The sequence below is a fragment of the Boleophthalmus pectinirostris genome, unplaced genomic scaffold, assembly GCF_026225935.1.
Source record: "Boleophthalmus pectinirostris isolate CB_2022bp ecotype Guang Dong unplaced genomic scaffold, ASM2622593v1 HiC_scaffold_3, whole genome shotgun sequence".
Classification (NCBI taxonomy): Eukaryota; Metazoa; Chordata; class Actinopteri; order Gobiiformes; family Gobiidae; genus Boleophthalmus; species Boleophthalmus pectinirostris.
Genome location: NW_026571299.1, coordinates 38,083,536 through 38,098,298, shown reverse-complemented (window position 1 = coordinate 38,098,298; position 14,763 = coordinate 38,083,536). Strand labels below are relative to the sequence as shown.

Below are 14,763 nucleotides of genomic sequence, written 5' to 3'. Positions count from 1 at the left end.
GATTTAAAGAAAATGATGTAAATCCTAAGTTTAGCTCTAGTTAAATATTATATAAATATGTTTAGCAATTAAAAAACAATGTATTTATATATCTTCAAATATTACATTTCATGCACTCAGTTAAAACCGTATAAAAAGTTAATTATAGGATTGAAAAATTATTGGTAAAATGATGGGTTAAAATGATAGCTATTTGGGTTCATGTGTGAAATGTATAGTGGATATTATAAAATACAGTAAATATTATATATATATAAATAAAATAATATATATTATATATAGATAATATCATAATTGAAGTGTATTAATTAAAAGTAAAATGGATTATGACTGACACTGTGAAATGTAAATTTAATTTTATTACACGTTTGTCTTTTTGAAGGTTTTCGACCTGCTACTGCTACTGCTACTGCTACTGCTACTGCTACTGCACTGCTACTGCTACTGCTACTGCTACAACAACTACAAATACCACTACTACTACTACTACAACTAAAATAATCAAATTATTTCAATAAAAAACTTCAAGCCGAGTTGAGACTTGTGTCTGTTTCCCTGGTTTTTTTCAAGTTGAACCTGCATTCCTGAAATAAAGACTTGACACACAGACAAACACACACGCATACACACATACACACATACACACACCACACACACACACACACACACACACACACACATCCACACACACAACACAGACACAGACATACACACCCCACACAGACACAGCACACACACACACACACACACACACACACACACACACACACACACACACACACACACACACACACACACACACACACACACACACACACACACACACACACACACAAACGCACACTGTGATCATGTTCTTTCTCACTCTCATACATACACACCAATCAAGTTTAAAGAAACAATCATCATTTCACTTGTTTTTCTATGATTCTGTGGTATAAATGACCTTTGTCCAACACTTGTGAGGAGATTGTGTGTGGGATTAGTGTCATGTTCAGCTCTTGCAGGTTACAAAGTTTTATATGTTTCATGCTGCACATATTTACCAAAGATCTTGTAAGTGTTTTCACTGTCATATACAAATCTTTTAGGATTCATATGAAACATGTTAAAATGGTGTATGATTTGTCTATACCTTTTCCATTTGGGTATCTTTGTCTTATTTAAAGGGGCTGAATCTTTTTTTTTTTTTTTTTTTTTTCATGCAATAAAGTAAAATTTGTTTTATTTTGGTAGATATATTGTAAAAGCAGCTCTTGGGGTCAAAATGAGACTGCTGCGTGTGTGGTCTCCATCTCATTACGGAGCATTCCACAAACTGCTTACCCGTCTACATTTCTTGTTAGCTTTACAGTGACAGCAAAACTCCACTCTGGCCTCTGAAAGCCTTGAATAAACTCATAGAGGTGAATAATTAGGATGCTTGGAAGGCTTTAGGAAAGTTAGGAATAAGTTTGGCAGTTTTGACAGAAAAACTCTGCTACAACATAGATTTCCTTTACGGTTTCACTGAACTTTTCCTGGTGTGAGTGTTCTTGTCTCCATGGAGATGTTATTTCTTTGAGTGTAATTTTCCACTGTATGGCATTAATATATCCAATGCATTTTGTACCATTTTATTGCTCTTAAAACACATATGGTTTTCTGTGTCTTTTATTTCATTCGACTTTATGTTATTGTATTTATTTATTGTGATTTTATGGTTTTGCTATTATTTAGTTTTGCTAGTTTTATTGTTTTAAGACTAGTACAATTACATCTGAGTCTTTATTTTATTAATATTATATTATTATTTTTGGTGTTGTTATTGTGCATTTGTTGCCAGGCTGGCGCCACCTAGTGCCTCCGCTCAATTTCTACACTAAACGGTGTGTAAACCCCTGAAGTGCGAGTTTGGGCACCAGCCAGTCAGCGAAGACCCATACGTCTGTGACTGTTCTGTGTTGGCAACGATTCCCGAGATTGAGGATTTAAAGCTGGAGTAAAGAGAATGTTTGGTGAATTGTATCAAGGGGCAAGATGTTATTGCTTTTCTTGTATATAAAGATTTGGGAAAAGCTTAATATACCAGTTAACCATTAGTGGCGACCAAATAGCAGCGATTGGTTAAATGAAAAAAAGTACCCGCCTATTGTCAAGTGAATGAATTTTAATGCTTCGAGGGCACTTCGTAGAAACTGACTGATGAATCAGGCTAGTGTATTTGTGCAGCACTTTGGAAACTGAAATTTGCTATATACATAAAACACATTGGCTAAGATATATTCTTACCGTGACTGGGCTCACTTCTCCGCAAATCTGGCCTGTAATTTGATCTGATGACGCCGCTCGGGTGTCTGATTACAGACAGATGAAGTCCGATGTCATTCTGTGGAACATTCTTGGCAAAGCTCTCACTTGTGGCAACCCCTCCACCAGAAAAAGTTAAAGAGCGTAAATTTCTAGTTGACCGAACAATTTAGCTTCTTGAATTATTTCATCAGCATCTATTTCCACCCCTGTTATTTATCTATGTACATATAAAAGCTAAGTATTCACTGCAATATTGATTTCTATTGTGCAAAAAATGCACTGTAAGATGTAGCTCAACCCTATGCGTTCTGGTAGATGGCTTCAGTCCAGCTGGGTAACAATGCTTTTGGCCCTGTAAATGTAAATGTACCTCGATTCGCTGCCTATGAACACAGAGGGAAGCATTTGTTTGGGAGATAAATTGAACAGGAATTGTTTACTCTTGCCAGTGTCTGCTCCCTGTGATGTATGCTGTGGCAGTTTGAATCCAGCTAATAGGGTCCTAGTGCTACAGAGGGTTGTGTTGCAGTCTTATGTTGTGTCTTGGGATTTGAGCCTAAAGCAATATAATTATTCAAATATGGCTATTTTTCCCTTGACTGTACCTTTGCTTTGAAGAAAAGTGTAGATCAGAGTTTATTCAGATTTATTCACAACCACAATGAGAGAACAAAGGGAGTCAATTTCCTAGCTGCCCTCCCTCACCATTGCATATGTATTTATATGAATTTCATAGGAGGTACAATGTTCAACAAAAACAGCTTGTTGATTTATAGATTAGATGTATTGATTCATGTTTCACACTATACTTCTACTTTGATGCACATCACATATATATCCATATAGCCTTGTTTTGTCTGTAAGTCTTTGACCACTGCGCCAAATGTAAATCTCTGAAAACTCCCAAACTTCTGATAAGTTGCCAACAAATACCCAGACAATGAATAAGTTTAATATATTGTAGTCTGAAGTGTTGCATTAATAAGAGTCTAGTATAAAAATAATACACAGAAAAGTTTCAACCGCTATAATTTCCTGGAATGGAAACTAATTTGTCAAGTTTACAATACAGAGCATTTGGGATCTAGAATTTGTTTGTAATAAATCTTGTTTATAGTTTATTGTAATATATAGTTGTAAATTCATGCAGCAATTGAAAATTGACCATAATGAAGACTAATCAGCTAGCTAGAAATATGTTTCTGTATTAAAATAATCATTTCATGGACAATGAGTTGCCTCATAGCTTGGTAGCCTCTGTCGTTTAAATTCTAAATACAGCATTTAATTTGCAAATTGATATTTTGCAGTGACATCAGGCTGGGGGGATTCTTCATGTATGTCTATGGTGGAATGTTCAGCAGTTACTATGGTGGAATGGTGCACACATTAGCAAACTCTTACCAAAAGTTTTTAGACTGTCTGAAAACTCAAGAAAAGACCAAATTTAAACAACACATTTTCAACAAAAAAGGTGAGAGTGACTGATTGCTTATGCTAGCTAGCCTGTAATGTTATTTGGTACAGTCCAAATCATTTCAGTGTTGTAGTTTGAAATAAATAATTTCTTTATGGTCAGAATGTATTAAAATAAAGATCAGATTAAAGTCTAACGTCAGACAGAGCAGTGCCTACAGTTAGAGTCACACCCATGGACTGTTGATGACATCACCTGCAAAGTATCATTATGAACTTTACTTCCAGAACCTCAGCAGGTTTGCGTCTGTTTTTTTTTATCCATGGACCACATATGATGTTTACAATCTGTTATTAGGGAGTATTCCATCAACGGCAGGGAAGTGGGTATATGCTAAACAGGTCAGCACATGGCTGACATAGAGACATACGCAAAGATACACACAAATCATTCACTTTTATTGTAGCGCAGCCAACAGTCACCATGCCACTGCTCTGCACGGGATTATTTTGTGCAGAGCTATACATAATATAGTTGGATCTTTATATCATGCACGATCTACAGACTTAATAACTTGATGCTATCAGTGGCAGACCCTATAGACACCAAATGACTGTACACACATTCCCAAAGAGTGTTATAAATAGTGCTTCCTTATTGTAAGTGATGCATTTATCAGTGAGATCCTGTCGCAGTAATCGTTGTCTGATTAGACTGCCAAGCTCTTTTTCTTTCTCATTTTGTAGCTGTCACAAGGGTCTGTCGCTAATCTGCTAACTATGTACATCCACTCAGCCTCTACTCTAGGAATCTGCTGCAGCTCTTTCCTCTTCCATTCAATTAATCAATTTAATCATGATTACTCAGCTGTGGCTGAGTAATGACTGATGTATGCATTATTGGAGACTGGAGAGGATATGCGCGGATCATATGTGTGTTTGGGTTGGTGTACGCTGGCTGCTACTTTGTGGAGAGACTCAAATTTGAATGACATTAAGATATTTAGTTGCAAGTAATGCAAGTTCTTATGAAAATGAAATACTGACACCAAAAACCTCCATATTTACAAAGATCTTACTTTTTATTATCTCATGATTTGGAAACAAAAAAATTGAAATTTGAAATGCAGAATAAATAACATTATTATTTAATGTTCCTTCTTCTCTGCCAGTTTCACTGAAATATGGTTCGATGAGGATGAAAATGATTCAGAAATTTAAATAATACCAAAGTTTGTGTTTTAGTTTGTCGAGAGAAGTTGTACTTTTAAATTTGTATTGTGGTGCCTAAATACTGTATGTCCATGTGTATTGATAATCTATTCTCATTTTTGCAACCAAGGAGTTAGACCCCATAAAGCTGGCTAATGAATTGTGGCGCTCAATTGAACTACTTGTTAAAGGCATTGCTGAGGAGGGACTAATGAGGCTATAGATTAACTGCTCCCAGTTAACCTGTGAAAAATAGGAGTAACCCACCCTCACGTGCAAAATATATCTCCTTAAAAGGCAATTTTCTAATCCTGCTAATCCTATGGGTGGTTAGCTCATGTTGATTGTAGCTGGGTTTTTCAGTTGTCTATGTCAGCAAATATGTGGCCTCTAGATAATTCTGCACCAACTATGAAGCAGCATTTCGAAAGAGGTTGTGAAGTGGTAAAATTTACATCAGAACTTGGCAAACTCCTGTATCTCCATACACAACACAGATTCTCCTTCTTTTCTACCAATGCACAGGTGGTCTGTCAGAGCAGTTTACAGCATATTTATTCAGGTGATCCTTATGTCAGGCCAATTTAAATAGCTCACCTGACCCCTGGCCTACAATGACATCAAGGTGGGCAGCAGCGTTATCGACAGCGGGCTTTGACAGTGGGGAACAGGCAGGCAGAGGAGCAAAGGTCTGCCCACTGCTGATAAGACGCAGCCAGAATAAAGGCTCTAAGAAGGGAACAAAAGAGAGCAGGAAAGGCAAATATGGGGATGTGTGCACTGGCAACCGTGACCACCTTGGGTTCAGCTGCAGACAGAGATTCAATTAGTCTGGATTAATTTTGTACTGTGTGTGAGTGACTGATGGTGGTCGGCAGGGCTGGACTGGGAGAAGAAATTGGCCCTGGACCTTTTGGTCTGGACCGGCCCCCTCGTTACAGCGATTCAGAAAAACAAACAATCAAACAAAAAACTTTTTTTAATGCCATTTGCTATTATACGCTAATCTTACAAATGTACTAACTGTGTATAATTGGGGTGATTTGAAAAGATTTTTAGATTATCTCAATAATAAAATAATAATAGTATTATGGTGTTGTTATTGACCTGTACACTGTGTATCTGCAGAAAATAAGCTAAAAATAATCATAACAATAGAATATGAGGTCTATCGAATAGAGAATGTCTATAGAATTCTCCATTTTACAGTGAGAGCTGAATAAGAGCAGGCCACTGAAGCGTTACTTCAGGACTGTGTGTGGTGTTGCGCACATCTGACTGTGACTGGCCCAAAAAGTGCCTTGGCCCATTGGGAAAACTCCGGGTGGGCCAGATGGCCAGTCCAGCCCTGGTGGTTGGAGAGGCCGATGGTGCAGATTGGCAGTCTCGCTTCATAAGCCTACATAAGGGCAACTGTGACTACAGTATACCTTACCAGACTGATATGTGTGTCACTCTGAACTGAGTTCTACACATTATCAATCTAGCATTCAGAAAACATGAAGCGTCATGAGGACCATTTGAATCAACATTTGTTACATCCAGTTGAGAGAAAAGCACATCTTCTCTGTCCACAAATGCACACATTCCAGGGCATTTTTCATAAACAAAAGAGTCCTTTTTATCTTTGGCTTCCACACAATCCTCACTGCTGTATTGCCTGTGATTGGTCGCCAACCACATGTCAGGCCTTGTCGCACCAGCAGGTGCATGCCAAGATGGATTCTCATGAGTCTGAGAACTCACAACTATCACGGGAATCTATCTTACGGTGCAACCTTATAGATGACCACCTCTTATGAATGAATTATGCACAGAATTGTAAAGTGTCTGGAAAAGCACTAGATACGCCAAATGCATTATTATCACAATGATCACATTGTCATCGTTTCCCAATAAGCTTAAACAACATAGGTTCTATAGTCTTCTTCACACTGCCACTAGTTAGGTCAACATAACAGAACATTCACTCTGAGAGTGGTCCGCTTGGGCCAGTGGGAATGTGACAGCCACATTCTGGAGCAGGGTGAGTGTTTGGAATTGGATTTTAAAAAGCGCTCAGGTCACGTAGGCCTTTATATGAATGGGTGCTGCAGAGCTGCTGTTTAACATGTTTGTTTGGAAACTTTCATCATTTTAAGTGTGACACGTCTCCCCCTGCCTGTTTGTGCAGGTGATCTTGTGTCTGGGTGTCACGCAAAAAGCTTTTCTTTTTTCTTTCACTGGTGTGTGTCATCTCAGGTGAAAAACCACTGCGTATGGTGACAATCTGCATTTTCATGGGGTGTCATAGAAATAAGTTCAGGGATCAGCTGATGCCTCTCAGGTGGCTCATGTTGCGTTTGGGTTGAATGAGGCATGATGTATGTGAATAAGGTTGATCCAAAAATAAAGTAAACACAACAAAATCTAGTGCACATTAGAGTCTGTCCACAGAGCACACTAACATGTGTGAAAAACACTTCATACAAAGTTTAGATAGTCGTCTCTGCTCTGCCATGCTCATCGGCACTTGTGAATACTGGTGAGACCATGCTGCAGTCAAAACTCAATTGTACTGTTTAATTCTTATAACATTCAGAACCATGATCCCTCTGTAGTTGTCTTCATTGGGTTAAGGAGGTTTGACCCAAAGAATGGTTAGAGTCGTGGGTAATATAATATTTACCTATTTCTTCCTTTCATAATTTGAAAATTAGGACCAAGACCATAAATCTAATTATCATCCATTAATGTTTGCTCTTCTTGGAAACCTGAGAACACAGCCTGTACATCTAGCACAATACCACCGCACTATGATTAATAAACCTATATTTTGGAAGCTAGGTGGCTTACGATTTGTTATGACAACCCTAGACGGGAAAAGATGTCTTATGTCTTTAGTTGAGGCTCCAAAATCACATCCAAAATCAATGCCATATGATTCTGTCCCAACATTTATATGGCCATTATACAGGACCTAAACAGGGATCTTGTCAAACAGCAGTGACAAACCATCAAAGGCACAAATGAATTATCGAATGTGCCCCAGTGTCTTATATACTTACGCCATCAAGAGGATAAGACAGATGCGGTTTCTATTTCTATTTCTATCATTGACCTGGAATAGCTTCTGGTATTTAGAATCTTATTTGAATCAGGAATCAGAAATATGTTTGGATTTGTTACGTATTTTAAAATCCAGGCACTGACTCATGCCTGCTCATCTATTTTATGTGGTAAAGCTTGTCACAACATGTCAAGTCTGATTTTTTAAATACTAAGGCTAAAGTAGCTCTTTTACCTGGCTACAAGCTTATATTGGGGAGGAGCACTGAGGTATTTTTGCCAGGCTGCTTTGATATGTGGTGCTAAATGTGTCTAAATATAAAGTTGGCACACTGTAGAAAACATGAACACAACAGAGGTGCATAGTAATTGCTCAATTTGTAGTCCATTTAAACAAGATTCTGCTTCCCAGCCTAGTTAGATCCGGAATGGCACAAATCACTTGCAGCAAAAAAGCAACAAAGAGTGAGTAATGTATAGCTGGGCAGGGGTGTTATTAACTTACAAAACCATGGCCAACATTTCGTTAAGATCTCTGGGTACAGGCCATTAGAAATGAAATTACCTGAAATTCTAATTTAAACAGGGGATATTATGCCAAATGGACTTTTTGGAGCTTTCTACCATGAATGTTGTTCCACCATCAGAAGCATGCCTGAAGTTTTTGCAATCTTGCAATCGCTCCCAGGCGCACCCTCCTCACGGTTAACAGTACGATTCTCCTCAAGCCTACGTCGCCCATGCTGCCACTGCCATTTTTCATAGGCAGTGGCAGCATGAAGCACGATATAAATCAATACACTACAACTTCACGCACTTAATGTAGTGTACAGAAGGTTTATTGGCAGGGTGTGCTCTGATTATGTTGTGATGTCACTCTAAAGGGGGAGTGACTTAGTACGGGGAGCAAAGGGAGAGGGGACTTAAAGCATCAAAAACAAAACTGAAACTTATTAAACATTTCATTATTTAGTTTTCAGTGAATAGCATTTTCAAAACAATAATGGGTAACATGGTGATCTAAATGTTCGTTGTGTTTGAGCAATAATACCCCACAGAATTATAATACCCCCTGTTTAAGACAATTCTTATAACCATGTGTATTTCTTGGTTGGCTCATTCATCAGTACACGTAGAGCTGTGGGACTTTTTGTCTAGAAGTGGGTGGTGATTACATCTAGTACATTTTTTCCCTTGTTTATTTTCTGAAGTGTTGCCACTGGCTCTAGCACAACATCCACTGATTCAAAGTGCTCCTCATTGACAGCTCGTTGGAGGTCGGCCCAAACGTAATTGATCAGTTTCAGGTCAGAGGAGTCTTTGAAAACCTTCCAAGTCATTTGAAATCATCCAAAAGTGGGTCTGCCAGCTTCCTGTCTGCATAAGCCCAAACAATATTAAAACGCAATAAAGAGTCTTCGGCTGTTATCAATCACCAAGACTGAGTCTGAGTTTTCGGAAGGGTTCTGAAGGCAACAAGTTATATATGTATCCAAGGAAGATCTTTTCATAAATCAACACGATGCTTAAAAGTGCACTTTGTAACTTTTCTGGAAGTGGGGCTGCTCCATGGAGATGTTATTGCCTAGAGTGTTCTTTAATATGGCATCAAACTTATTCATCTTTTTTTTTTTCTTTTTTTTTTTCAAATGCGCATGATTTTATAGCTAAAAATACTTTGACATTCTGTGAAACATTCCTTTAAAAACAACAACATATCCATTTCCAGTAGCTAACCTTCTACTGGAAAAGTAAAAATAAAACTTGCCAAAACTCTCTTCTAATGACTGGAATTGTACAATATTTAAATACTGAAAGAAATGACTGGCTCACAGGCATACCTCAAATGAATGAAGGCTTAAACCAAATCAGCTGTTCTGAAAACCTTCTAAATCACACATTTTTCTACAGCTTTTTAAATGCCGTCTGTCTTTGAAATGGTTTCCTCCCACAAAATGTTGCATTTATCTCTTCAGTTTAATCGCCCTCCTCACTCCTTACTGCTGCACCCCTCTCCCCTACAAAGAGCCCTGCCCAGCATTTTTCATTTAGCTGCAACAAGTCAAGAACTAGTTTTTTCCCTCTCATCTCCCACCTATAACGTATAATTTGTGTCTAAGATAGTCTACACAACCATTTAGATTTAATGTGCTGGAAATTTGTGAACCGCTTTTTTCTGTGTAATTAACCTCGTAACTAAAGTGTTTAAAGTGTGTGTGACAGATTCTATAATTTTTAAAACTTAATTTGGTACGATTGTAAATATAAATGATAGTTTTACAACAATCAAGGAGCAGTTTGTGAAGAAAAGTTGAAAAATGTGATGAAAATGACAGAAGTGGAGCTCTCTGATGATCATTCACACTAGGGAGAATTCTATACAAAAGTTTGTCACAATTTACAGTCAAGAAACACATTTTTTCTGATACTTGATACTGATACTGAACATGATTTCAACACACTAAAGATGTTTTGTCTTATATTTGTAGTGTCAGATAATAATTGCTGTTTAGTTCAGAGGAGTTTTGCTGGGTTACAGTTATGAATTCCCTAGTGTAAATTTCCAACCATTTTAAACCTAAAAAAAAGGACATGAATGTTTTTTCAAAAATCTTAAATAGAATGATCATAACTGTGTTTTAGTAATATGAGTTACCATAGGCACTTTAAAGTACAAATTACTGAGAATATGTGTTTATTTCATCATTTACACATGGGTTTTGCACAATGTATAAATAAACTGGTAAAAATTGATGAAGTAAGAAGAGCTCCTGTAAATCACTGCTCTAAAAAGTCCCCCCAAAAAATCATGGTCTTAATTAATCACCAAAAGTCAGTCCAAAAATCAATTTCTTCTGCAACTACAAAAGCTAATAAACTGCTTGATCCAACGTGGAGACTTTTAAGGCTCTCCGGCAAACACAGCGTGTCAACAAACCCTGGCAAAGGCCTTGAAGTGCGCCACTAGAGACTAACACCGAGTAGAGTTAAAGTTATCCATCAGAACACAGCCTGCAGGCCGACTTACTGTATGCTATACCTGACTTAATTATTGACTATCAAGATGACTGCTCGATGAAGCTATGATCCGGGTGGAATTTATGCATATTGATGTTTCTCTAATGGAGTATTCATTACTCATTAGCAGCAGGAAGCCGGTCAGATCGATGGGACCTATGCTCTGCTAACAAGGCACCAGCTAAATCTGTTGTTTAGCACCACGGCTCGGACATAAAAGATAAAACCAGAGCTGTAAATCTGTGGTTGAGGGTCCATAACCTCTGAGCAGCAGTCCAACGCTGTCATTCGTAAGAGGGAGTTTTATTGGGGCTTCAGGAGAGTTTTTATTACAAAGATGGGGTTATTTGAATTCTAGTCTTTGTCTTGGCGTGAAAATGTCTATTAGCGAATCTGTTCTTTCTAAAACAAAGTAAACTGTAACTTTAAATGTCCTTGTAAACTGAATCTTTGTGGTAGAGATTTATTGATGTACATATTGTTTACCTGATGTCTGTGTAATCCATCAGTTGTCTAGTTAGGTTCCATCGCAAAAGAAAATGTAATTCTGTTAGCTGGGCACAGTTCTTTTAGAGTGAACATGGTGAAATTAGATATTCTTTGCTTAGTATTCTGGACTGATCTCTGGTTAAAGGTCACACGAGTGAAAATCTATCTAGTTTATTTGGCTAGTATGCTCTGTCTATTTGCCAGTTTCACACAAGAAACCTCTTAAGAACTTTCAGCAGAAGTTTAGTCCATATAAAGTCAAACTCATTTGCCATGACATTCTTTTTCTAACACAAACAAAAAGTTACCTTTCAGTAATAGCTTGTCTTAGGTGAATACGCAGAGTAATAACAGTAACGGCCTATCCAATGCCCTTGACCCATCACAAATGATGAAGAAACAGATTATGAAGCCAAATCAAAGTATTACTTATCGTGAAATAAAAAGGCTTCTTTTAACAGAAGCTTTTACCGCTCAGAGTTTGTTGCACCAGTTAATATTACATGCCATTCCTATTATAATAAAAGCACTTTTTGTGTTTGTTTTCAGATTGAAGATATGCAGTGGCCACGTGGGGAGTCGGACATACCCATCTCTGTGTGCAGTCTGCCTTGTAAGGTCCACGAGAGGAAGAAGGTGGTGAAGGGCGTGCCCTGCTGCTGGCACTGCGAGGCCTGCGACGGATACCAGTACAAGACGGACGAGTTCAACTGCAAACTGTGCCCGTACGACATGAGACCGAGCACCAACCGTTCCTCCTGCCAGCCCATCCCCATTGTCAAACTGGAGTGGCACTCTCCCTGGGCTGTTATCCCTGTGTTTCTGGCCATGCTTGGGATCATCGCCACAATCGGAGTCATGGCAACATTCATCAAGTACAACGATACTCCAATTGTCAGGGCGTCCGGAAGGGAGCTGAGTTATGTTCTCCTCACTGGCATCTTCTTTTGTTACATCATTACATTCCTCATGATTGCCAAGCCAGATGTTGGCGTGTGTTCCTTTAGAAGGATTTTCCTTGGTTTGGGCATGTGCATCAGTTATGCTGCACTGCTCACCAAAACCAACCGCATTTACCGCATTTTTGAGCAGGGAAAGAAGTCAGTAACTGCACCGAAACTCATCAGCCCGACCTCACAGCTAGCTATAACCTCCAGTCTCATCTCAGTGCAGCTACTAGGGGTATTAATCTGGTTCGGAGTAGATCCTCCCAACTCAATCATTGACTACGAGGAGCAGAGGACCATCAATCCAGACCTGGCACGAGGTGTGTTGAAATGTGACATCACAGATCTTCAGATCATCTGTTCATTGGGATATAGTATTTTATTGATGGTCACATGTACTGTATACGCCATAAAAACAAGAGGAGTGCCGGAAAACTTTAATGAGGCCAAACCCATCGGGTTCACCATGTACACCACTTGCATCGTGTGGCTGGCCTTTATACCCATCTTCTTTGGCACGGCGCAGTCTGCTGAAAAGGTAGGAGCAAAATCACTAACAGTGGATGTGAAAACTGTGTGGAAGTTCTACTCTAAGATGGAATTCACTAACGCAGTAGGTTGCACATCACATATTCACAATCATAATGCAACGTATTGGGAGCACTTTATTGCTGAGATCGGATTGTGTTTATGTTCTTTACTCATAATACATTCATGAATTGGATCTCACACCGGTTGTGATTTTGATGATGCCCAATTTAGTAGTTGGACAACAATGGCTATAGTGCATATTGTTGTGTTCTTAGGCAAGACACTTCACCCACCTTGCATAGCATAAATGTAGTGTGTGAGTGATAGTGTAGATTGGCATCATCACTTCACGTCTGTCTACCCCAGGGCAGCTGTAGAAGTAGCTTTCCACCACCAGGCGTAGAGTGAATGCAATAATGCAATATAAAGCGCTGTGGCTCAATTATTATTACTACTCACATTATCATGTATCTTCTATTGTGCATGTATCAAGACATAACTTCATTAGAAACATTCTGCAAATGCATTATTAACGTTTCTCTCTAGCTTTTAAGAAGTGGATTATTAAGAAATCCACTGTGCTCACTAAACTCATATAATAAATGGGGATTTCTGATTGCATGTTGATGGAGTACATAGATCCTCTAATACCTGTTGGAGCTTGATGGATGTTTGAGGCTAGAGCTGTGAGGCATGCTGCAGGCAGGGATTAGAGGGGCTCTAGTGCTCCCTGAACCACAGGGGAATTCGTGTCTGTTATCACTGGCCTAGGTAGTGGGCGTCTGACCTGACACTGTGATCTTTGCCTGAGTCGTTCTGAAGACTAACCTCCTGTGTTCACACTCAGTATTAGAGAGATGGATTGGACCAAAGTCCCTCTGATGGACTTGTGTCCTCTCCAGAGGCAGACACTTGTCCACCTGCATGCTCCTGGCTACAGCTGCTGCTGATAAGCCTGTGGCCTGGGAGCTGGCTCACAGCCCTGTCACAGCAATGAGGAGAACCTTGCTACCTGTGGCTAACTTTGGGAGATCATACAGAGGCACACACATCTCATTGAGCATTTTACTATGGACTCATGTAGACTTCATCACAGCACACACTATAATTTATTAAGATAAGGAAACATCTTCTCCTCAGAAGGTCAAATTCAATAATAATAGTTTAATATAAGTTTTAGTATGACAAATCAGTGTGTGCCTGTAGCACTGAAAAGCGTAAGAACAAAGGCAAACAGATGTACAGCTACAGTATGAGTCACAACCCACCCAAGAGCTCGGTGGGAAACTTCAGCTGCAGTTCCTGGTAGAAAATGAAAAAGCTTCTTGAATGTGGAGCCACACCTGACAATAACAATGGTGACTGGATCAAAAGCCAGAGGCTGAAGTGCAGACAGGGCCAAGCATAGCAGGGAAGCTAGTGTCTAGTGTCCACCCTCACAGGTGCAGTGTGTTTGGAAAGTAAAATGAATACAAATCAAAATACAGTGTTTTTGTTTGTTTTAGTGGAATAGCAGTAACCTTCACGTATACCAGTATATAATAATATAAAATATGCATGTATGCTTGTCAAAGAAAACAATCATTTAACATATAAAGACCTTGATCTAACATGATGTGTATGTGCATAGGTTGCATGATGACCTTCCTAACCCATGCTGGTTTTAATAAATCATTTTGTTCATACATGCTTTCAACCACCATTCACAATCTTAGAGCCTGCTGAAACAGCACTGCATTTTTACAGTTTTATTTGATCTTTTTTTTTTTTTTTTCTAAAATATCCTTACATTTCAAAAATGGAAGCACAG

At 38.8% G+C, this 14,763-nt stretch overlaps 1 protein-coding gene across 1 annotated transcript in view; it reads left to right on the top strand.

The window, feature by feature from the left end:
* The window catches only part of LOC110171149 (metabotropic glutamate receptor 7), a 201,430-nt gene that overhangs the window by 155,161 nt on the left and 31,506 nt on the right, over positions 1-14,763 (top strand). Inside the window, 1 exon segment of the mRNA XM_020936837.2 lies at positions 12,025-12,960. Coding sequence (XP_020792496.2) covers positions 12,025-12,960 — 936 coding nt within the window.